General features: G+C 39.2%; 1 protein-coding gene across 2 annotated transcripts in view; it reads right to left on the bottom strand.

Moving 5' to 3' along the window:
• The window catches only part of RTN1 (reticulon 1), a 236,441-nt gene that overhangs the window by 27,312 nt on the left and 182,631 nt on the right, over positions 1-26,498 (bottom strand). The window contains exon 1 of one of the 2 annotated variants that reach the window (XM_061156947.1): positions 5,775-5,960. The exons of the other annotated variant lie outside the window; for it this stretch is intronic. Within the exon in view, the coding sequence (XP_061012930.1) occupies positions 5,775-5,835 (61 nt within the window). The 5' untranslated portion in view covers positions 5,836-5,960. Of the gene's footprint in view, positions 1-5,774; positions 5,961-26,498 lie in introns of those variants that run through there. 2 annotated transcript variants of the gene reach the window in all.

Genomic DNA, 26,498 nt, shown 5'->3' with positions numbered 1-26,498 from the left:
ACACATGGTCAAGTATGCACACAACTTAGGAACACATTGAGAAGGATGGGAAATTTAGTGGTTATGCAAATTTAATAAGCTTTCTGTGGATTTTAGAATTCTATTTTAAGTGAACTTAAAATAGGTCAATTACTTCACAGATTTCTGTTCCTGAATGTATTAATTTTTCTAAAGATGAAAAACAACTGAGTAAAGAACATCATGTCAAATACTATAAGAAAAAAGTGGGAGGGAAGGAGGCAAGGAGAGAGAGAAACTTTTTAAAAATGAAGGAAGGGCCTGCTGATTAAGACAGAAGATTTCATCCACAACCCCCATTGATATATAGTATCATAATGCTTTAGTGATGAAGTATCAGGAATATTATTATTTTTTAATTAAAGAAATATTAATTCATGGAAAAATGAGAAAAACCATAGATTTGAAGACGTAGATTTAGACTGGAATTTTTGTCAACCTTTCTTACCCATGGTGGATCTTCCTTTAAAAAAAAACACTGCAGAGAGTCCATCTATACAGTCTAAAGCCAAAACATGTAGTTAAAAAATGAGTCTACCCTATTGATGCTTATCATAGTTTTTTTTCTTAATTTTAGTAAGGAATAGCTCATGACACAAAGAAACATGCATTTAAAGTTGAGCAATTCTTTCATGTCAGTTTCTTCCATTAAATTATTTCAAATACTTTTAAAGATATGTACAATCTTGTTTAATAAAAACTGCTTCTGTTCTCTACCTAGTCCTCTAGATTCATTTTATATGGTATACAGATATTGGAAGATATTCCACAAATATTAACATTAATCAACTCTAGATGGAAGGGCTTTGGGTGATTTGTAGCTTTCATTTGAAACTCTCTTTGTTGAAATGGAAATTCTCATAATGCACATGTATTATTTTTAGAAAACCAAAAAAGTCACTATTTTCTCTGCAAATTTTGAAGTATTCCTTTAAAAAATTCTCTTGAAAATGATAATACATTGTGAAAAAGGAGAATTTTACTTTTCAGTGAAGTAATAACTACCTACATTTGGTATATTATCTGTATAATGAGTTTTCTTGCATTAAAAACAAATCCCTAGATCATCAGCTAAGAAAGTTTTCCCATTAGCTCTCTTTAGAATCTGAGAGAGGGAGTTTGTAAATGAAATTATTTATGCTGTAAGGTTTGCACAAGTGTTCTAATAATACTGAACCTCAATAAAATGCTGCACTGGTCTATCTTTATGTCTGTATGTAAAATTGTCTTTATTAAATGCCATTTTAAAAATACAAGCATACAATTCAATTCCTATGGTTAAAACAGACACTTCCTCCGTATTTGGGGAGGCGTGGTCATTCTGAACTTGCGCCTTTGAGAACAGACTACCCTCAACACTGTTTTCACAGAGAACTATAGGTCAGCATAAAGTTTTCAAAATGCTTTATTTACTAACAAAATGAGAAATATGTAAGATTATATTTTCTGGAAGGTGTTTCACCCTTCAATATTTTACAATATTTTAGGGGAATCTGTAAGTACAAAATGCTGCCACATACAGTAAGTGGGAGCTATTAGTCTCAACTTCCCACATTGCCAAGTGTCCTGCCCATGAAACTGTCAAATGCAGTGATACTTGGTAAAACAAAAAAAGCAGTCTTTAGAGTACAAGTGAAATGATATGAATGAGTGGTTTTGGTCAAACTTTGTTCCCCTGCCACAGTACCATCTGGATTCAGGTAGTATAGTAGAGTGGTCAAAAGAGCAGACTGCTCTGCATCTGGGATTCATTAAGTCCTAGGACAAATTACTAGACATCTCAACCTTAAAATCCCATTTCCTCCTCTATAAAATGTTGTGTTAGCTGCTCAGTCATGTCCAACTCTTTGCGACTCCACAGACTGTAGCTTGCCAGACTCTTTTGTCCATGGAATTCTCCAGGCAAGAATACTGGAGTGGGTAGCCATTCCCTTCTCCAGAGGATCTTCCCGACCCAGGGATCAAACCTGGGTTTCCTGCATTGCAGGCAGATTCTTTACTGTCTGAGCCACCATGGAAGTGAGAGTAAAACAATAATCTCAGAAAGATATCAGATTAAGATATGTAACAAGAGTTTAGGACAATGACCAACACATGGGTAATAACGATGGAGAATTTTTAACGATGAGTTCATGATGATGATGATGATGATGACAACAATGGTGTAAATTGGTCAAAATCACTGACTCAACTGCTCAATATTGCTTTGTCTTTAAAGAGATAAGCTGTGTGAAAATATCTTGGAAGGGGTAAAGGAGAGTTCACTTTCTGAAATTCAGCATTAGTGAAAGAGGCAGTGTGTGAGATGGGAAGAGTTCTGGATTTCTAGCCACCGTCACCTTTTCACTACCCCACTTGCTACTTAATGAAAAACTTTGGGCATGTAAATCCATGGCTGATTCATATCAATGTATGACAAAACCCACTGGGAAAAAAAAATAATAATAAAAAAAAAAAAAAAAAAAAAAAAACAGAAAAAGAAAATCCTGTTTGAAAAGGTTATTTCATAAATAATGGGGGGGAGGCACCAAAATAAAATGTCTGTAGACAAAAAAAAAAAAAAAAAGAAAAACTTTGGGCAAATCACATAACCTCTTTGAGCCTCATGTTCAAGAGTAAACTGAAATGCTCAAATGAGAAGATGTTTGGCAAAATGAAAGGTATGTAAATGGGGGGGTTTTTAACACCCCCCTACTACCCAGATAATCCTTTACATTTTTAGAAAAACCATTGAGGAAGAAGCCATCTACTTTGGAGGCAGATGGTAGAGTAGAAGAATCAAAGGGCTCTGGAGTCAGACAGCCTCGGCTTGAATCTGGCCTCTGGCATTACCAGCTGTGTGCGCTGGCAAGAAGCCTCAGTTCCTCACTTCTAAAATGGGATAATAATAAAACTCACACATCATAGGATTCATGAAGATTAACTGCAATGATACAAGTAAAGTAGTAAAAGTGCCCAATAAATGTCAATATTTAACAGTAATAACTAGTAATCTGAAGAATCCCAGGTATATTGCCACATTTTATTAGGTTATTGTCTTATTTCATCTTCACTGAGCAGGCTGGGCTTTGATTTTTCAACAAATTGGGTATGAGTATCATTTTTTAACGGAAGCAGAATCTGTCTAATGTAGTATAATGTGGACTTTAGTCTTTCTTTAAACATTCTTGTTTACAGCTAAAATTATATATATTAATAAAATAAATATAAACTTCCTTTTGCATGTATACTACAGTTTTTAGGACACATTATATTAGTTTCAGTAGAGTCATCCTGACATACCTAATGAACTACAATTTCTCTGTGGAATTGTTTAATAATATGGAGGAAGCCTGGGGCTCCCTTTATTCCCTTTTCCAGGCAAAACCTTCACTTCTCACTATTTCTGGAGGACATTATCCCCAATGTTATCCTGACTTCTTTTAACCGCATTCACAGCTGCTCCTGTATCACACCCGTTTCATCATTTGTATACTAGACCTTGCTCTGCTGGTCTATGGATTGGGCTAAGAATTATCACACATGAGTGGTTTCAACCCCAATTATGTGTTAAACTCATTTGAGAGCTTTTGAAAAATACTGATGCTTGACTCAATGGAATCAGAACCTCTAGGGGTGGGGCACAGGCATCCTTTGTGTTTTTTAAAGCTTGCCAGGTGATACTAATATGCAGCCAGTGTTAAGAACAGCTTTTTTTTTTAAATAATTAGAAAATTAAAATGAAGATACACCTAAAATACTAAATAAGAATCTTATCATAGATTTTAATTTAGATGAAAGTTCTCCTAGTGGGGAGAAACAGGAATAATTTACTTATAATTTCTCTTTTATGCTTATAAACCCACCCACCCAGTTATCAGTCAATTTTCAGGATTATGGCTTTGTTCTATTTGACAAAAGGAAATCAATGGTACTGAAGATTACCAAAGGTCACAGTATAAAAGACCCTCAACGATCCTGCATTAATCTTCATAAACAGCTGTACACTGCAAATGAAAATGACAGTCTTTAATGGACAAATTACAGCATTTTGTGTTATTTTCTGATTATAAATGTCCATATTTTTAACCCCCCAGTGAAAATGTCAACAGAGGCAAAACACATAGGATTGTGATGAAACAGTGTCTTAGATCTTATACATATTAGAAAAATTGACACTTCTGCTACCTACTTTTGGTAAGAATAGAGGAAATCCATAAGAATAATTTTAAAAACCAACTTTATGTCCAAACTAAACTTGGTATTCTGTCAAGCCATAGATATCTGTTGAGTGTGTATTTGGAATAAACTGGATGAGTCTAAACATGTAGCAAGAATGAAATGTTACCAAGAATTTTCACAGCTGTCTTCTGTATAAAACATATGCCAGGTCATGTAGTTATCATCATTCTCTAAAATGATGCCCCTGAATGGCCATACATTTCTTATTTCCTGGCTTTTAAATTTATTAGATCCATTTATTCACTTTTGACAGTTGTATTTCCAATAGATCCAAATAATTTGAACCAGATTATTGCATTTTATGTCTCTGCCACCCAACTAACAAATACGAGGCAGAGAAAATATGCTCTTAATTCTGAGGTTCATGTTTACTTTTTCTTTGCTTAAAAAATTTACCAAAGAAAAACTCTATGGGGCATTAAGACATCCCATTCTTTTTGTGATACAATATTACAAGAGAAAGGTGTCTTTTTTTTTTTTTTTTAAATCAGCTTCTGCTCCAGAGTATTCTTGGTCCCCTGAGGGATGCTGCAACCTTGCAGGTTAAGTCAAACGCACCTTCTTCAGAACCATTTGTTAAACATTAAAAGACACTTCATATTACAAACATCCAAGTTTACAACACATAATTCATTCTTGCAAAGTCTCCCTTTCTCCTAGTAATCTCAAACTGAGTAAGGTGATGGAGAGAATCTTAATGTAACAAAGGCGAGATGGAGATGTGTGAAGTATGAGGCTGAATAAAAATGGCTGAAAAGCAATCCAAGCGAGGCTGGAGGGTGGCCACACCCAGTGCTAATATGGACTGTTTCAAAATAAATCTGTTATAACAGAGAGCAACTGGCACTGTTTTTTAATTTCCCTCCATTTGTTCCAGATATACCCATTATTAATGAACAGTAGTTAACAAGTTACCCCAATGACAGACAAAAAACCCCGAAATATTTCAAAGTGAATCATCCTAATATGTGTCTACGCCATCATATTTTCAGGATTTTGAGAGCTATTCTGCATTTCCAGTTTCCTTTGTGTGACCACAAATAATAACCCTAAAATGGGTGTGTCCCTCTTAAAAGGATGCACTAGAGCCCACTCAGTGAACGGTTCTACTAGATTTCAATCTTTAGGCACAAATTAAATGCACTGGGATACATGGAACAATAAGAAAGCATTTTAACTCCGGGAATAAGAAGAGATGGAACAAGTACTGAACGTTTAGCGGAACCCAAAAGAGCTCCAGGAGGAGGCAAAAGATGCATTATTTAAAACAGTAGCCTGACAACAAGAAAACAAAGGGGTGGGGGTGGGGGATTTTTTTTTTTTTTTTTTTAAGATGGGAAAAGTAAAAAACAAAAACAAAAAACCAAACACCATCCACTCTGATTTTTGACATAACAAGTTTACTCCCCCCCAACAGAAAGCTCTTGGGTATAAAGCATGCATAGGTCCCACAGGTGAAATGATGCACAATGGCTGATTCCGGGTCCCGGGTTCCCGTGCGCCGCAGGCATGCACTACTGAAATAAAGAGAATACCCTGACTTTTCCAGTTGCTCCAAACACAGTCCATCTTGGTGGAATCGGCAGTGGCCTGCATCGTGCGCGCTTTGAGGGCTCGCCGTTGCTGTCCTCGGGGGCGCTGAGCGGGCACTCGGGCGTCGGTGCCCCGGCTGCAGCGCTGCTCCCGGCGGCCGCGGCTGCAGACAGACTGAGGCTGCACCAGCCGGCGTGCACCGCGAGGGGCGGGCGCGTCGCGGGCGCCGCAGTCTCCGCGGCAGCGAATCAGCGCGGTGCGGTGCGGGTCAGCCTGCGCGCCCGGCAGATGCGGGCACTGCTAGACTCCAGAGCAGAGGCTCGCTGCCCTGGAGATGTTTAAAGCCAGTCTCACCCGGAAGGCGCAAAAGCTGACCAGGGGTGGGAGGTCTGAGAGAAGGAGGAGAAAGGGCCAAGGGTCGGAATAAGAGCAGAACACGCGCGCTATTTCTGGGTCTTGCTGACTGGCATGGCGCATTTTCTAGAAATGTCTTAGAAACCCAAGAACTTGATGATGGCAGCACAAACCTCAGGCTTCCAGCATCATATCCCTTAAATGTCCGCAACGCTCATTCACTTCCCCCCTCCCGGCCTCCAATTTTTTACATTCTGGCCACACTTTAATTGCTTAACATCTTCCAGACAATTGCCAGAGTCTTTCGCTCTTTTGGAACAGCCCATGGCTATCCAAAACCTTCCCTGGCAAGCCGCAATCATTGCAAAGAAACCCTGAAGGTTTAGTGCCTCTTCTCAGCTCTGTTTGTGGGTTGAATGAATATTGGACATTATTTGAATGTGGTGCCAGTAGGTCCGGATCAAAGCCTCTGGACTCTGGCACACGGAGTCAGTAGTCACTATAGTGACACACCAGGAGTGGTCAGTTGTGGGGACATCCAAACAGAGCTCAGCAAGCAAAGGGCCTGCTCCTCAACAACAGCATATCTGGGATTGAGTGTTAGGGGATGATGGATGTGAGTGATGTGTTTAATTCAGGAGATACAGTTGATTTCCAAGCCCAGTGATTCAAGGGCTTCAGGTGTCCCCACTTACAATGTGAATGTCAGTGGGAGGAGCAGAACAATGTGGTGTTGTTCAGTTACTCGGTTTTGTCTGACTCTTTGTGACCCCATGGACTGCTGCATACCAGGCTTCCCTGTCCTTCACTATCGCCCAGTGTTTGCTCAAACTTATGGCCAATGAATCAGTGATGCCATTCAACCATCTCATCTTCTGTCACTCCCTTCTTCTCCTGCCTTCAATCTTTCCCAGCATCAGGGTCTTTTCCAAAGAGTCAGCTCTTCACATCACGTGGCCAAAGTATTGGAGCTTCAGCTTCAGCACAGTACTTCCAATGAATATTCAGGATTGATTTCCCTTAGGATTGACTGGTTTGATCTCCTTGCTGTCCAAGAGACTCTCAAGAGTCTTCTCCAACACCACAGTTCAAAAGCATCAATTCCCTGATACTCAGACTTCTTCATGGTCCAACACTCACATCCGTACATGACTACTGGAAAAACCATAGCTTTGACCATACAGACTTTTGTCAGCAATGGGTGGTGACCTACTATTCAAATTTTAGCATGAAATGCTTTATCAAATTACTTTCCAAGGCAGTTGAGAGAATGGGCAGAGGATAGGTATGTTCTGATGAGGAAAAGGTAGAAATAGCACAGAGCAAAGACTGGAATTTAGGCATTTTCTGGGGAAAGTCCTGGTGGAAGGGAACCCTTGAGGAGGCAAGACATAGCATGAGGACAGAGTTGCCTTGGGGTTTATAGAAGGAAGAGTTCCCACTTCCTTTTGTTGTAGCATGGCTTTATCCGTTGTATAGAATTTCTCTCCCTCATGGAGAAGAGGAGCCTCCACAATTCCCCTGCAGCTCCCAGATCCGTTCCTTCCCAGACCCAAATATGCATTTGTACATGCTGTGCCAGCAAGAGCCTAAGGACCTAATCTCAAGGTTATGCTTCTGGAAATGATTTACCTTTCATTTTATGAAGCAAATACACTTTAAAATATGATCCTTAGAATCATGCATGTTCCTTTTAGAATAAAAGCTTCCAGAGAAACCAGCGAAGCCTCTGCATATCTCTGTAACACATCTGGAATTATTCTTAAGGAAGTTTAAGAAGAATGACTTCAGCAGGATGATTCGGCACTTCTGGGCATCATAAATCTCCTATAAGAGTAGGGTTGTCAGAGCTCCCATTTGGCTGATGAGAAGGAGGAACAGTGACCACATGATTACAAAGCACTTTTCAAACTGACTTGCTCTGGAGGTGTTAGTGACTTTGTTATATTTATACTTCCTACAGTCTTCCCACAGTTTTTTCATCATCATGGTCATGATTGGGAATTCAGTCAGCAAAATACTGAAAAGACTGGGACCTGATGATGAATTCTCACTGCATGATGTGGAGCTGGACATACTGCAAAAAGGCAGGGACAAGACTCAGAAGGAGAGAGAAAGGGTTACCAAGTGGGTTGCTGCTGTCCTGGCCACTTTTCAGCTGGAAACCTTTGGAGCCTTGGCCACTAGGAGGCACTGCCTGTCCAATGATAGCCCCAGACATTAGCCTTAACAGAAGGTACCCCAGGTATCTTGAGCGGTGGGTGTTGACTGTCACATTACTGGAGCCAGTGTGTGGCTCTGACAGCACTGAGCAGCAAGGTGGGAGCAGCATGTCCCTCGCAAGGAAGAGCAGGCAGAGGCAAGCCCTCCCTCAGGTGTCGGGTAGCTGTGTCAGAATCCTTAGGCCATGAGTTTTCACTGGCCAGAGAGCTGACCTTGGAATGTCAGCTTAGCTGAAAGACCACATTCTTTTCAGTCATGCTAAATCTGGAAAGAGAAGCTTGATGGCACCCGAAAAATCAATACAACGGTTTCACAGTTGAAGATTGAGGAGGTAAGATGTCTGATGTCACAGACAGAGATACACACTAGTAAGAATTGAGGGTTTTCAAAAAAAAAAAAAAAAAAGAATTGAGGGTTTTCTATTAATGCCCAGGTGCTTAGGAGAAGCATAAATGATCTTATTAAAGGAAATTCAGGCAGAAGAGTACAAACTCGACTGGGGATGCGGGTGTTAGATCCACTTGTGTTACAAACTTTAGTTCTGTGGCTTTCAACAAGTCATTTATCATCTCTGAACCTCTCTCTCATAATATACAGATGAATTACAGATTTAGACGTTTGTTTCTATGAAGTAATAAGAATTTATTTCCCATAAGACATTGCAAATGGGTGCTTTCTTTGCACAAGTGCACACACAGTATTAATTGAAAGCTCTTGGCAAGGTCAAAACGATAGAATGGGTAGAAAAGATATGTAAATTGTCCTTTAGCAGTGAAAGAAAACAGAAAGCAAAATAAAGCTTGCTGAAAGCGGGCAGGAACTGCCTCTGTCTTTAAACCAGGAAAGAACAGACGGGCTTTGTAAGCAGCCAGCTTAGAACTCAGTTTAGGTACTGCCAGGAAGGGAAGTGATTTCTTTAGTTTTCAGGATGAAATCGTACATTAGTCTGTTATAGGGAAAAGCAAAAGAGCCAAGTTTTGTAATCTCATCCCAGATCTAGATGAATGTTGAAGGCTACCACGTCGCCGAATTGTGTTTGTCTACTATAGCATCAGGATTTATACTGATGAGACTCAATGGCACCTGCATTGATACACTTATTTAAGAAATACTTACCAATCACCTACTGTATTCCAGATACTGCTCTAAGCATAAAGCAAAGTTCCTACTCTTAAGAAGTTATATGCCAGTCTTATGGGAGGAGCAGAAAATAATAAAAGAGGTAAATATTGTATATATTTCACTTGAGGAGTGTACTGGGGAAAATAAAGCAGGTAAAAGAGGATAGAAAAGGATGTGGGTGGACATTTGCTATTTTATAATGAGAGTCTGTGAAGGCCTAACTCCTGGTAAAAGTAGAGTAGACACCTAATGGAAGAAAGGAGAAAGCCATTAACATGTATGGGAGAAGAGTATTCACAGATGCACTCAATTTTCAGAACAGAATGTAACAGCTAGTAAACTATATCAAGAATTCTCACAGAACTCCCTGGTTTTTTAAGGCTCAGAAGTACAGCAATTGGAAGAAAAGGCACAAAACCAAAAAAAGCCACTTCATTATAATAAAAGAACACTAAGAACTCTGTTCTATGCCATATGGAATAAGGAAATTTAAAGGAAAAACCAATTTGGTACATAACCCACTGTACCAAAACACTGCATGAATTGTCTTCAATTCAAATAAGAGATTAGCAGTTGTTATTTTCCAGGTGCTTTATCTTGTGGTATGCACTGATATTTAGCTGTTACAAGATCCCTATGAGATAGACAGTATTTACTTTCATTTTCTTGATTCATTCATTCATTCAATCTACAACTGTTTATCGAGCCCACACTAAGTGCCTGTCTCTGTAAATACAAAAGGAACTGCCCACTGGGACTTGAGTTTATTGGGGGGGATATTTACATATAAATAGATAAATGCAATCAGTGGATTGTGTGAACAGGAAACCGTGGGTACAGAGTTCTTATGGGCAGAGGTTTCAGGAAAAGCTTCAGAGAATAGATGACAATTAAGCTAAGTTATGAGTAAGAAATGTATCAGCAGTTTGAGTGATGGGCTTTCGTGGCAGACAGAGATGGAAACTTAATTTCGGAAATGTGTAGAAGCCAGACTGTGACAGCCCTGAGTAGTAATACTGTCAATAGATGCGGGAGACCCAGCAGGATTTTAAGCAGAGGAGTTAACATGGGAAGTGGCATAATTTATCCAAATTTGGCTGAGAAGTTTCCAGAATCAACTGTTGCTGTGCAGTCACTAAGTCATGTCTGACTCTGCAACATCGTAAACTGCAGCACACCAGGCTTCCTTGTCCTTTACTATCTCCTGGAGTTTGCTCAAATTCATGTCCATTGAGTTGGTGATATTATCTAACCATCTTATCCTCTGCTGCCTCCTGCTCCTTTTGCCTTCAATCTTTCCCAGCATCAGTCTTTTTCAGTGAGTCAGCCCTTCTCATTAGGTAGCCAACGTACTGAAGCTTTAATGTCAGCATCAGTCCTTCCAATGCATATTTAGGGTATTCAGAGTTGGTGTCCTTTAGGATTGGTTTGATCTCCTTGTAGTTCAAGGGACTCTCAAGAGTATTCTCCAACACCACAATTCAAAAGCATCAATTTTTCGGCGCTCAGCCTTTTTATGGTCCAATTCTCACATCCATACATGACTACTGGAAAAATCATACCTTTGACTATATAGACCTTTGTTGGCAAAATGATGTCTCTGCTTTTTAATATGCTGCTCAAGTTTGTCATAGCTTTCCTTCCAAGGAGCAAGTGTCTTTTAATTTAATGGCTGCAGTCACTGTCTGCAGTGATTTTGGAGCCCAAGAAAATAAAGTCTGTCACTGTTTCCACTTTTTCCTGTTCTATTTGCCATGATGTGATGGGACCAGATGCCATGATCTTAGTTTTCTGAATGTTGATTTCCAAGCCAGACTTCTCACTCTCTTCTTTCACTCTCTTTAAGAGGCTCTTCAGTTCCTTTTCACCTCTGCCATTAGGGTGGCATCATCTGCATATCTGAGGCTGTTGATATTTCTTCCAGCAATCTTGATTTCAGCTTGTGATTCATCCAGCCTGGCATTTCACAAGATGTACTCTGCACAGAAGTTTAATAAGCAGGGTGACAATATATAGCCTTGTCATACTCCTTTCCCACTTTTGAACCAGTCCATTGTTCCATGTCCAGTTCTGTTGCTTCTTGACCTGCATATAGGTTCCTCAGGAGGCAAGTAAAGTGATCTGTTATTCCCATCTCTTTTGTCTGCAGTTTGTTGTGATTCACACAGTCAAAGGCTTTAGCATAGTCATTGAAGCAGATGTTTTTCTGGAATTCTCTTGCTTTTTCTATGATCCAATGGATGTTGGCAATTTGGTCTATGGTTCCTCTTCCTTTTCTAAATCTAGCTTGTACATCTGGAAGTTCTTGGTTCACATATTGCTGAAGCCTAGCTTGAAGGATTTTGAGTATAATCTTGCTGCTGCTGCTGCCAAGTCACTTCAGTCGTGTCCGACTCTGTGCGACCCCATAGACAGCAGCCCACCAGGCTCCCCCATCCCTGGGATTCTCCAGGCAAGAACACTGGAGTGGGTTGCCATTTCCTTCTCCAGTACATGAAAGTGAAAAGTGAAAGTGAAGTCACTCAGTCGTGTCTGACTCTTCGCGACACCATGGACTGCCGCCTACCAGGCTCCTCTGTCCATGGGATTTTCCAGGCAAGAGTACTGGAGTGGGTTGCCATTGCCTTCTCCGATTATCTTGCTAGCATATGAAATGACCACAATTGTGTGGTAGTTAGAACATTCTTTGGCATTGCCCTTCTTTGGGATTGGAATGAAAACTGACCTTTTCCAGTCCTGTGACCACTTACTGAGTTTTCCAAATTTGCTGGCATATTGAGTGCAGCACTTTAACAGCATCATGTTTGGGGATCTGAAATAGCTCAGCTGGAATTCCATCACCTCCACTAGCTTTGTTCGTAGTAGTGTTTCCTAAGGCCCACTTGACTTCACAGTGCAGGATGTCTGGCTCTAGATGAGTGGCCACACCCTCATGGTTATCCAGTTATCCAGAATTGACAAAAGACATAAATTCTATCCCTAAGCAAGACATGTAAGAAATCCATACCCTGACTCACATCACAGTGAAATTGCAGGGCATCAAAACAAAGGAGAAATTTTAAAAGCAGATATAAATAACAGACAAATTAGAGGAACAGCAATCTTCTCATTAATAGAAGCTAGAAGACAATGAAATAATACCCTCAAAGTGGTGAAGGAGAATAACCATCATCTAGAATTAGATACCCAGAAAGACTAATACAGGCATTTTCAAAAAAACAAGAAATGAGAGAAATTCCTAATGGCAGACTCTGCAGAAAAATAAACCAAAAACAGTACTCCAGAAAGAATAAAACTGAATCTAAATTCAGTTAAAAGGTAAAAGTGACATGCATGAAAGAATGCTGAACATAAAGATCAGTAATGACTAACTTAATGAAAGGGTTATAAATGAAAGATGAAAGCAAAACAGTGGACAAAACAGAACATAGTAGAAAGCAGTGGTAAGAGCAAAAGCATTCTAAGATCCTAGTATTGTTCGGGAGGAGGACAGAGATATTTAGACTATGAAAATGTCATATTTATATGCTAAATATTTAATGGTCTCCAGTAAAAGAAAATAATTAGAATACATAACTTCTATGAGAATAAAATTTACAAGCAAGATAATTAATTCAATCAAACAGAAATTAGGCAAAGGAAAAATGAGAAGCAAAGAAAATAACTAGTAAATTGAAAGCACAAAATAAAGCATTAAAATGCTTCTAAATATATCTAAATAATGCCAACTAAAAAAGATGAAAGCTCTCATAATGGATGAAAAAGATCTAGCCAAAGGATGTTTTCAAAAGAAAGTCCTAAAACATACTGACACAGAAATGTTCTAAGTAGAAAGGGGAAAAGCTATACCAGATTAATTTTTGTAATAGTGACCTTGCTAGATTTACTTATTAATTTTACTTGTAGATTCTTTTGAATTTTATGCATACATAAGAATATCTTCTCTGAATAAAGATGGCTTTATCTCTTCCTTTCCAATCTTTATATTTAATTTCCTTACCTTAACTTACAGCATTGGCTAGGACTTAATGTTTAGTAGAGGTGGTTAACAGGGACTATCCTGTCTTTTTTTTGAAATAAGGGGGAAAATGTGCCCAAAATTTCATCATTAAACATGATGCAAGCTGTGAATTTTTTAGCTATCCATTATCAGAATAAGAAAATTCCCTCTGGTACCAATTTTCTGAAAATTTTTGTCGTGAATAGATACCAGATTTTATCAAATGCTTGTACAAGCCTAGTGAGATGATCACATGGGCTTTCTCCTTAATTTTATTAATGTATACATTACATGGATTGAATTTTGAGTGTTAGAGAAAACTTGCATTCCTAGAATAAACTTTATGTAGCCCTAATGTGACATTCTTTTTATATATTGTTGCTCAATTTGGATTCAATTTTTTAATATTTTGTGTAGAATTTTATTATCAATATTCATGAGAGATATTGTCCTCTTCTTTCTTTTCTTATAATATTTTCTTAAGTTTTTGCATCAGGGTTAAACTGGCAACACAAAAGAGTTGGAAAGTGTTAATCCCTCTAATATTTTCCAAAGGAGTTTATGTACGATGGTATTATTTCATTTTGGAATGTTTGCAAGAATTCACCAGGGAACCCATTTGACCTGGAGTTTTATTTGTGAGATGATCTGTAACTACAGATTTCTTTAATGGTGTAGGATTATTCTGATTTTTTAATTTCTGCTTATAACAATTTTGGTCAGTTTTTTCCAAATTAATTTGTCAATTTAAAATATATTGTCAAATTTATTGGCATGTTACTCATAATATCATTTTTTAATTTTTTAATAATCTGGAGGAGTCAAAGTCATGTTTCCTTTCTCATTTATGATATTTTAAGCTTTTTCTCTACTCTTTCTTGATCATTTTGTTGGAGATTTTTCAATATAATGAATTAGTTTTAAAGAATAAAATTTTACTCTATTGCCTTTTCTCTGTTGTATATATACTCTCTCTTTTATTCTCTTATTATAATCATTATCTTACTTTACTTTCACTTGCTCTTCATTTATTGTTGTTCTTTTGTTAAACTATGTCCAACTTTGTGACCAACCCCATGGACTGCAGCATGCCAGGCATCCTGGTCCTTTAGTAATACCTGGAGTTTGCTCAACTCATGTCCACTGAGTCAGTAATGCCATCCAACCATCTAATCCTCTGTCATCTCCTTCTCCTTTTGCCTTCAATCTTTTCCAGCAACAGGGTCTTTTCCAATGAGCTGGTTCTTCTCATCAGGTGGCCAAAGGATTGGATCCTCAGCTTCAGCATCAGTCCTTCTGATGAATATTCAGGGTTGATTTCCTTTACGACTGACTGGTTTGATCTCTTTGCTGTCTAAGGGACTCTCAAGAGTCTTCTCCAGACCAGAGTTTGAAAGCATTCATTCTTTGGTACTCAGTCTTCTTTATGGTACAACCCTCACATCTGTACGTGACTACTGGAAAAACCATAGCTTTGACTTCCTTTATTAGCTCCTTAAAATGAAAGCTTAGATTATTGTCAGTCTTTCTTCTTTTCTAATACTTCACTGAAAAGTATTAAGTACCCTCTAAACACTATAGCTGCATCCTGCAAGTTTTGATACATTATGTCAATATTATTGTTCAAAATGTTTTCCAATTGGCATTGAGAGTTTTTCTTTGGTCCACTGATAGTAAGAATTGTAAAATTTTGAGGATTGTTCTAACTATCCTTATTGTTTATTTCAAGTTGATAGTTGTGTTCAGTTCAGTTCAGTCACTCAGTCATGTCCAACTCTTTGTGACCCCATGGACTGCAGCACGCCAGGCTTCTCTGTCCATCACCAACTCCTGGAGCTTGCTCAAACTCAGGTCCATCAAGTTGGTGATGCCATCCAACCATCTTATCCTCTGTCGACCACTTCTCCTCTTGTCTTTAATCTTTCCCAGCATCAGAGTCTTTGCCAATGAGTTAGTTCTTCGCATCAGGTGGCCAAAGTACTGGAGTTTCAGCTTCAGTTTCCAATGAACATTCAGGACTGATTTCCTTTAGGATTGATTGGTTTGATCTTGCAGTCCAAGGGACTCTCTAGAGTCTTCTCCAACACTACACTTCAAAAGCATCAATTCTTCTGCACTCAGCTTTCTTTATGCTCCAACTCTTACATCCATACATGACTACTGGAAAAACCATAGCTTTGACTAGATGGAACTTTGTCTGCAATGTCTCTGCTTTTTAATATGTTGTCTAGACTGGTCACAGCTTTTCTACCAAGGAGCAAGCATCTTTTAACTTCATGGCTGCAGTCACCATCTGCAGTGATTTGGGAGCCCAACAAAATAAAGTCTCTCACTGTTTCCATTGTTTCCCCATCTATTTGCCATGAAGTGATGGGACCAGATGCCATGATCTTAGTTTTCTGAATGCTGAGTTTTAAGCCAGCTTTTTCACTCTCCTCTTTCACTTTCATCAAGAGGCTCTTCTTAGCTTTCTGCCATAAGGGTGGTATCATCTGCGTATCTGAGGTTATTGATATTTCTCTTGGCAATCTTGATTCCAGCTTGTGCTTCATCCAGCCCGGCATTTCGCATGATGTACTATGCATATAAGTTAAATAAACAGTGTGACAATATGAAGCCTTGACATACTCCTTTCCTGATCTGGAACCAGTCTGTTGTTCCATGTCCAGTTCTAACTGTTGCTTGTTGATCTGCATACAGATTTCTCAGGAGGCAGGTCAGGTGATCTGGTATTTCCGTCTCTTGAAGAATTTTCCACAGTTTGTTGTGATCCACACAGTCAAAGGCTTTGGTGTAGTCAATAAAGCAGAAGTAGATGTTTTTCTGGAGAATACATTCTGTATAACTTAATCCATTGAAATTTGCTGAGACTTGCTTGAGATTTGATTACTTTAAAGCCCTCAAGTTTGACAGTTGAACATATAAACAAAGTGAAGAGAAAAGCCACAAACTAGAAGACATCAGTGAAAAAACTTCAAATTCATACTAAAAGAAATTTAACAGGAAAATAGGAAAAAGTACAATAAGCAATTTGTATAACTGGAAATACTTTTGAGTCAACAAACACAGTAAAAGTGTGGTTTTCTACTAATCAGGGAACTAAAAATAAAGACCACTGTGAAAAAGTTACATTTATGAAACTAGAAAAAATTGAATGTTTGATATAACTAAGTGTTGGTAAAGATGTGGAAGAAGCAACACATATAATGCTAGATCATTAGAACAATTTGGCTACTTTTAGTAAGTTGATATCCATACCTTATGATCTAACAATTCCACTTCTAGGTACCTACTCTGGAAAAAAATCTCAAACTTGTGCACAAGAAGATATGAAAAAAGTTGTTTACTACAGTGGTGCCTATAATACTAGCAGTGAAACTGAATTTCATTGTATGAACTGTGCTTTATTCATACAATGGAAGCCTATATAGCAGTTAAAAGTAATGAATGAGGATTTCATGAAGTAGCACACATAACTCTGAAAATAGAACACTGAGTTAAAAAATGCAAATTGAAAAAGGATATATACAACATAATTTCTGGCAACAGTGGAGTAAAGAAGCCGGCAAATTATCTTTCCCAAAACCAATTATGAAACTGAACAAATTTGCCAAAGATAAAGGTCAGTCAATGGCTGACTCACAAGAATTAGCATGATTCTCAGTTTTATTTTTCTTAGCACATATAAAACATTTTATGCTTAGAGCAAGAAAGGACACCTAATCCACATGTAATTTGAAAGAGGGAAGTATTTAAATAATAAACACATGAAAGTCACAAAATCAACCCACAATAAAATTAAATGCATCTAAGGAGACTGACATTCACTTTTATGTTGATTGTAACTTGAGAAATAATAACCTGATTAAGAAACCAGTAACATAGAATATTAAAATTTTATGCCATCACTGTATACCTATTAGAATAGCCCAAATCCAGAACAATGACAATACCAAGTGCTGGCAAGGATGTGAAACAATGCAACTCTTGTATACTGCTGGTGGGAATACAAAAAATGCTGCAGCTACTTTTAAGACAGTTTGGCAGTTTCTTACAAAATGAAACACATTCTTATCATATGATACAGCAATTGTGCTTCTTGGTATTTACCCAAAGGAATTTAAAACTTGTCTCCATACAAAAAACAGCACCCAGATGTTTGTAGCAACTTTATTCATAGCTGCCAAAACTTGAAAGTAACCAAGATGACCTTCAGTAGGTGAATGGATAAATATAAACTGTGGTACATTCAGAAAACAAAATATTATTCAGTACTAAAAAGCTATCAAGCCACGAAAAGACAAAGAGGAAACTGGAATGCACACCACTAAAGGAAAGAAGGTGATCTGAAAAGGCTCCGTGCTATATGAGTCCAAGTATGTGACATTCTGGACTTCCCAGGTGGTGCTAATGATAGCCTGCCAGTGTAGGAGACATAAGAGATGCGGGCTTGATCCTTGGATAGGGAAGATCCCCTGGAGGAGGGCATGGCAACCCACTCCAGTATTCTTGCCTGGAGAATCCCCAAGAACAGAGGAGCTTGGTGGGCTACAATCCATAGGGTTGCAAAGAATCAGATACAACTGAAGTGACTTACCATGCATGCACACATATGACATTCTGAAAAAAAACCATGGAGACAATGTGGTTGCCAGGGGTGAGGTAGGAGAGATCAATGTGCAGAGCACAGAGGATTTAGGGCTTTCTTCTTTATCTGGAATGCCTGTGTGTGTGTGTGTGTGTGTGTGTGTGTGTGTGTGTGTGTGTTAGTCGGTCAGTTATGTCAGACTCTTTGCGACCCCATGGACCACATAGCCTGCCGGGCTCCTCTGTGCAAGGAATTCTCCAGGCAAGAATATTAGAGTCAGTTGCCATTCCCTTCTCCAGGGTGGGATGTCTTTATTTTCTCTTTATTTATGAAGCATAGTTTAACTGGCTACAGAATTCATAGTTGACAATTTTCTTGCAGCAGTTTAAAATAAAATATTGTACCACTTCTTATGACTTCCATGATTTTAGGTGAGAAATTTGCTGTCATTTGAATTGCTGTTCCCATATTGATATGTCATTTCGCTCTAATTGTTTTCAAGATTTTGTATTCAGTTTTCAAAAGTTTACTTATGATGTGTTGACATAGATTTGGAGGGTTTATCCTTTTGGAAGATAGCTCAGCTTCTTGAATCGCAAGGCTTGTATTTTGTCAAGTACGGTTAGTTTTCAGCCATGAGTTTTTCAAATATTCTTTCGGCCTCCCTCCTTTTCCTCTCTTTTTGGGACTCTGGTAATATAAACCATGGATCTTTTGTTATTTCTCCACTGGTCCCTAAGGCTCTGTTCACATGGTTTATTCCAGTCTATTTTCTTTTTATTGTTCAGACGAGGTGAACTCTATTGTTCTGTCTTCAGATTCACTGATTCTATTCCAGGTCATCTCCACTCTAGCATTGCACTATACAGTAATTTTTGAAAATTTGCTATATTTTTTTTTAGTACTAGTACTTCCATTTGGTTATTTTATCAATTCTATTTCTTTGCTAAGATTTTCCATTTTTGTTTTGTTTCAAGAGAATTTGTAATTGATTGTTGAAGCATTTTTATGATGGTTGCTTTAAAATCCTTTCTAGACAATTCCAGCATATGATTTACCTTGGCATTGGCATCAGTTACTTGTTTTTTCTCAAATTGTGATTATCTTCCTTCTTGGTATGACCGATGATATTCTATTGTATCCTAGATATTTGGTGTATTATATCAGGAGACTTTGTTTCCTATTTAAGTCTTTTATTTTAGCAGACAGTTACTCTTGTTTAGGTTTAGAATATGGGTCTTGAGCCTTGATCAAGTTTTGTTAACTATAGCTCTAAAGGCAGTTTAACTTTTAGAACCTTTGCAGACTGTTTTGGTCTGTTTTGTTTTTCTGCTACCACTGGGGCTCCCACTGGTATCTGGTGGTCCTGCCAAAGACAGCAGAAGAGGTTTCACCAGACTGTGCCAACCAGTGTCTCTCAGTAGGGAAGTGGTATGATGGGATCCCCTAAATGGTGCCTCCCAGCTGCCCAGGTGTCTGCTGGCATGGGGGAAAAATCTCAATCCCTCAGAGCAATGAGGCTTCCAGAACTAGGCCGCTTGTTGCAGCTGGACTCCTCTTGCCAGCTCTGCCTACCTCCCTCAGTTTCTCTTGGCATAGATGGGGAGCTTCTGGCCTGGAAGGGAAGCAGAGTATTTCCCCTAGATGCTTATTATTGGCGGGGCTCCTGATTGACCTTACTTTGCTAGCTTTGCCAGGCTAGCCTGGTGTTTTCAGAAAGAGTCCCACTGGACCTGAGGGAGATATGAACCTACCTGGGCTTCCTTCTATTGCCAGGTTGAGGATCAGATAACACTAGGTCTGAGTGGTCTTCTGTTGAGGGGGGAATAGAAGATGTTCTGCCTCTGTATTGTTCTTCCAGTCCTGGGGTCGCAAATGAGTTTGCCTTCTTACCACCCGTTAGAATTCTCCTCTGGTCGTCTCTTGCATTATTTCCAGGGTTTTTAATTGTGCTTAGAGGAAGTGAGCGGGCAGAAACAGATCTATGCCAGAAGTTCCATTAATTACTTTTTAAATAAAACTGCCAATCACAGACATTAGGGTCTTCTACAACCTCCTTCTTCTCAGTACCATCATAACAGGAGTGTTCAAATTTATTTTCTTTATTGTGCATGATAAGTTGCTTCAGTCATGTCCTAATCTTTGCAACCTTATGGACTGTAGACCGCCAGGCTCCTCTGTCTATGGGATTCTCCAGCAAGAATCCTGGAGTAGGTTGCCATGTCCTCCTCCAGGGGATCTTCTCAACTTAGGGACTGAACCCTTGTTTCTGTATCTCCTGCACTGCCAGGTGGGTTCTTTACCACTAGCACCACCTGGGAAGCCCATTCCCTTTTATTCTGCTGATTGATCAATACAGGCTGGTGCTGAGGTTTAGTTTTGGCATGTGGAATTTGAATCTGTGCTGGGACATGAACTGGTAATCTTGCATATACAGTGAAAGAAATGGCTGAGGTGAAATATCTAATATAATAACATCTTTGCTTTATTTTGCTTTTGTAAAGGAATATTCTGATTTTTCCAGGCAAATACTGATGGCCAAATTTACTCTAAGGAAACTGAGAAGGCCTGAAAGGGAAATCTGGAGCATGCTAGATGAGGTTGTGACAGAGAAGAGTGCATGTACTGAACACACTGAACTGCGGTTGGCCCACCCTGGTAGATGCCATAGTCATTTTAAACCCTCCTCCCTCATGTTCTCCTATTACTATGGAGCCTATAAAAACATATAGTGGCATATAGCTATATGACATGCACATACACTCTTTCCAGATTGCCTTGCTCATAGGGGTGGCAATGTAGTCAGGTTTTAGCCAATGAGATATAAAGAAAAGTCTACTTGAGAGCTTCTGTGAAAGGTTTCTTTCCTTGATGAAAAGCAGAGTAAACTCTTTTGTCACTCTGATTGCCCCCAAGTTACTGTGAGGCCATGAAGCCCGGAACTACTGAAGTCATCCTGAGGTCATGAGGAGAAGGCCATGATAACTGTAGACAGCCCAGTGCTCTGACAGTGTAGGTCTGTTGAGCCACTTGTGTCTCTGGAATCTCCTACCTCTGAACTTTTTATTAAGTAAGCAGTCAATGTCCTTATAGTTCACACTGATGCTAGTTGGATTTTCTGTCATTGCAGCCAAAGCATTCCCATGGATACACTCACTGACAGGGTTAGCACTGTTGTACTTTTTCCTGGTTCCTTTCTTCATTTTACAGATTCTTTGTATCAGTGAAGAGCAACACTACATTATGTTTCCATTTTCTGCTTATTCCTCTCACCATTAATGACTTAGATATTTTCTTTGAAGGTCATTATTGACCACCTTGACAGAAAGCCACAGCAAATAGAATAAGTAAATGCATGGTTTGGTATTGCAAAAATCTGCCTTATACATTCAAGGTAAAAAGAAAACACTCTCAATAAATCATCACAAAAGGAACCTACTGACGATTCTGCAATAGTGCCATATTAATATAAAGTCTCCCGTGCATGCTCAATCATGTTTGACTCTTTGCAACCCTATGGACTATAGCCCATTAGGCTCTCTTTCCATGGGATTTTCCAAGCCAGAATACTGGAGTGGTTGCCATTTCCTTCTTTGGGGGATCTTCCTGACCCAGGGATGGAACCCAGCTCTCCTGTGTCTCCTGCATTGCAGGTGGATTGTTTATTACTGAGCAGCCAGGAAAGCCCAAAGTCTCCCCACCACTGACCAAAAAAAAAAAAAAAAAAAAAAAAAAAAAAAATCCTCTGCTGAACGTGCAATAGTGAACAAGGACCAGAAATTGGATTTAAAATAATGATGTCATTAAACATTTCAGCACAGGAGTAAATTTGTGCAAACACTTGCAATTTTGTAAACCACTCCTAACATACCTAGAAGAAAATTTAAAAAATAATACTAATCTGAAAGTGTGTTGAAGGAAGCTGCTGAAGCAGCACTGAATTTTTTTCTCAGCAAGAAGCAAACGGAATTCACAAAACCAGTCTCACTATTTAGGTTTGGAATTTCAGGGGAGGCCTTGTATTAGGGAAAAAGTAAGCAGACAAATGACAAGAATAGTCAGCTCTTGTGGAGAAATGTGTTAGGACAGAAACAGCAAAATTCTAAGGCACACAACCACAGGAGCTCAAAGGAATAAAAACACTAAGACTGAATATGAACACCTCTCCACTCTTAGCTAGCTTAGTAATTTAACCTCTTTTTAAAATTTATTTTTAATTAAAGGATAATTGCTTTACAATATTGTGTTGCCTTCTGCCGTACCTCAACATGAATCAGCCATAGGTATACACATGTCTCCCATCCTTGAACCTCCCTCCCACCTCCCACCCTATGTCTGGTACATTTTTAATAATTTGTATTTCTCTTCATCTCTTCAATTGCTTTGTAAAATCAACTGCATTTAGTTCATGCTATTAAGCCTAAGAGGGGCAGATAAAATAGTAGGAAGGTAGTAATAGCTATACTGACCAAAAAAAAAAAAAAAAGAGCCAGGCACTCAAACAGCTTGTATATTTTCCCCTATGTGCAAGGCATTCTGGAAAAACTATATGTGCATGTCATATAGCTATATGTCACTATATGTTTTTATAGGCTCCATAGAAGTAGGAGAATGTGAGAGAAGAGGGTTTAAAATGACTGGCATCTACCACAGCAGGCCAATCACATTTTAGAGTGTTCAGTACCTCATCTAGCATGCTCCAGATTTTCCCTTTCAGGCCTTGACAGTTTTCTTAGAGTAAATCTGGCCATCAGTATTTGCCTGGAAAAATCAGAATGTTCCTTTACAAAAACAAAATAAAGCAAAGATGTTACGTTAGATCTTTCACCTCAGCCATTTCTTTCCCTGTGTATGTAAGATTACCAGTTCATGTCCCAGAACACATTCAAATTCCACATGCCAAAACTAAACCTCATCACCAGCCTGTATTGAATTAATCAATAGGAATAAAGAGAATGGGCTTTCCAGGTGGTGCTAGTGGTAAAGAACCTGCCTGGCAATGCAGGAGATGTAGATACGAGGGTTTGATCCCTGGGTTAGAAGATCCCCTGGAGGAGGACATGGCAACCTACTCCAGGATTCTGGCCTGGAGAATCCCATAGACAGAGGAGCCTGGCGGGCTACAGTCCATAAGGTCACAAAGAGGTGGACATAACTGAAGCAATTTACTATGCACAATAAAGAGAATGAATTAGAACACTCCTGGTTATGATGGTCGTGAGAGGGCAGTGGTGGAGATGCAGACATAGAGAAGAGACTGTGGACAGAGGTGAGGGAAGGGGCTGGTGAGACAAATGGAGAGAGTAACCTCTTTTTTTTTTTTTAATGTGTAAGATATTGTCTGTGTTACAGTGACTCTAGAAGTCTCAGAGACCAGAAAGAGATTCATTCTTTATAATGGTGATAGCAAGTCCCAGGCTAAAAACTCCTGTGAGGTGAGTATTAAAAGACACTTAGAACGACTCAATTGTTGTCCATTGACCCTGTAGGAATGCTTTGAAGCTGGTTAACTGGAGATCTAGACAGATGTGTCTGCTCAAAGGACTCCTGGTCTCAGCAACAGAGTTAGGGCCACTTCTTGATTCAACTTCAGTGTTCTTAGCACAGATTTACTCTTTGGGTAAAAAATAATGATAGAGCTGTGCTCAAATTATATTCTTATTTTTCTTTTACTCTAGTGTTCTGGGTATGGATGGTTTTTAAAAGTCTTAAAGGTTAGACACTTATTTAAAGATAATTCAGCAAAACTGACATCTGATGTTAAACTTGAAGTTTGAAAAGAACTCTGGCATGTTTAGCCCAATCTCCTTCAAATATGTGTTTCAATACCTCCATGAGAGTAGGAGTACAGCCATCTTTCAGCCTGTTCATTTGCTAGAAGATAAGAATATGTCCTAGTATATGCTTCTTAGGTGGTCACCTGCCAATGAAGGAGATGTAGGTTTGATTCCTGGGCCAGGAAGATCCCCTGGAGGAGGAAATGGCAACCCACTCCAGTATTCTTGCCTGGAGAATCCCATGGACAGAGGAGCCTGGTGGGCTGCAGTCCATGTGGTCATAAGAGTCGGACACAATCTAGCGACTAAACAGCAACAATATGCTAAACAAGTGTTTACATACTAAGCTATCATACACACAAAAAGGTAAACAACATCCTATTATTATAAATGTCTAGCATATTTTGCATGTGTATTTTAAGACATTTCAGAAGATGTTTTGCTATATAATCAAGTAGTGGCTTCCTTAGAATGTTCCTATTAATGTGATTATTAATCAAGTCTTCTTAAGCAATTGCCATGAAAACAAAGACAAACTGGGCAGTTTATGCTTGCACACTATTCCTTGAGGATTTTCTAACCCAGACCACAACACAGAGTGAATAGCAGTGCCTTCATTACTATGACAAGGAGCACACACCACTCCATCCTATCATCTTCAAGGTGGTGGACTCTACAGAAGTATACAATGGCTGTTTGGGGGTTGACAGAAGAGGACATGGGGAGGAGAGAAGGTTGTTATTTAAGTTTTTAAAGAAATGTTTGTCTTGCAAAGATACATGTCATAGAGTCAAACTTGTGAGAAGGAAAGGAGAAAATGTCAAAGTCTTCCCTATTTAAACATCCTTCTTCATATAGTATTACCAGATTTGTGGAGAAGGATTCTTAACTTCCCATTTAAAAATTCCATTAGCTTAAGATAAACCAACAGGACTTTGTGAAAAAAGTCCTCCTTATTCCTTCTTTTGCAATTGTCAGATAACATGGAATGAAGATTATATGTGACTCAGACATGAATCAAAGAGTAGAGAAAAACACTCCACACTTAAAAGAATAAGAGCCATATCAGAGCACACATTTATTAACATATACAAGTGATAGACACAGGGCTAAGTGTTTCACACAGATTCTCTCATTTAATCCTCACCAACATCCATTCCACCAGAGGGGAAGTATGACTCGGATTAGGGAACTTGACTCCATCCCCAGAAGCCATACGCAGTAGTCAGGTACAGACCCAGGTCTGCCTGGCTTCAGAATGCCAGCTGTGATTCAGGATACTGTACTTACATACTGACATTTCCTAACAGCCACATACTGTCTGCACTGGAGAGGCCAGGGGCTGGGCAAAACAAATGGTCTAAAGTTTCTGAAGCTGAAAAGGCCAGTCTCAAGCTAAGGGGCAGTTTTGAACTTCCCCAGTGTGTCTGGAGCTGGACTTGGGCTCAGAATTCAGTGAAAGGGAAGGATAATATGTGTTTAACGTTTTGTTCTGCCCACAAAATGAAACCAAAAAAGCTCAGATATTGATATTTAGCTCCTGCCTTTCTCCTTCTTGAAGCGGATACCACATAGCCTGATGCTGCAGGGATTAGCTGGAAGCATGAATTTTGGCAGTCTCTAATTTTGGGCTTCCCGTGTGGCTCAGCTGAAAGAATCCACCTGCAATGCGGGAGTCCTGGGTTTGATCCCTGGGTTGGGAAGATCCCCTGGAGAAGGGAAAGGCTACCCACTCCAGAACACTGGCCTGGAGAATTCCATGGACTGTATAGTCCATGGGGTCACAAAGAGTTGGACACGACTGAACGACTTTCACAGTCTCTAAACTCAGGCTCACTTTCTCTCTGGGCTTCAGGATATGAATCTAGTCTGGTCAAGATGCAGCAATGGCAGTGGAAAGAGTTCTGTCTCTGCCATGGACTAGTCTGACTACTTTAGACTGTTTGACTTTCCTGAGCTCAGCTTCATCAGCAGAAGAAGGATACCACTTCTCGCCACACATATGTAAATAGGCCAGCACTTATGGTGGTCAATAGCCAGCAGATGGGGGAATTCGGAAGAGGGTGAAATTAGAACACCTGAATCCATGGGGTCGCAAAGAGTTGGTCATGACTGAGCAACTAACACTTTCACTTTCAGAGCACCTCAACACAGAGTCATTCCTTAGAGGAAAGCAAAGTGCTAACAAGTTGCCTTGGCTTGAATAAAGCAAGTGCAGGACCTTAAAGGATGTTACTTTAAAACATTGCTGTACTCTAAGAATTATTTTCTTCCTGCTATGATGCTTTGAGTTGCATATAATCCACAAAGAGGACACACTATGTGACAAATTATTTTCCAAATTAATATCATGGTGTGTGTAACACTTCTCAAATAAATTATATTATATTAGATAATGATAATTGTTTAACAGATAATTTGTTGAATGAATGAATACAAAGAATATATTTTTGCCTTGACTTTTTTGCCCAACCAGGAAGTTCAAGCCAAAGTTAAAGTGAAAGGGTTAGTCACTCAGTTATGTCCCATTCTTTGTGACCCCATGGACTGTAGCCCACCAGGCTCCTTTGTCTGCGGAATTCTCCAGGCAAGAATACTGAAGTGGGTAGCCATTCGCTTCTCGAGGGGATCTGTCTGAACCAGGGATCGAGCCCAGATCTCC

This window comes from Dama dama, chromosome 12 (assembly GCF_033118175.1).
Source record: "Dama dama isolate Ldn47 chromosome 12, ASM3311817v1, whole genome shotgun sequence".
NCBI classification, from domain to species: domain Eukaryota; kingdom Metazoa; phylum Chordata; class Mammalia; order Artiodactyla; family Cervidae; genus Dama; species Dama dama.
This window is presented reverse-complemented; position numbering and strand designations above follow the sequence as displayed.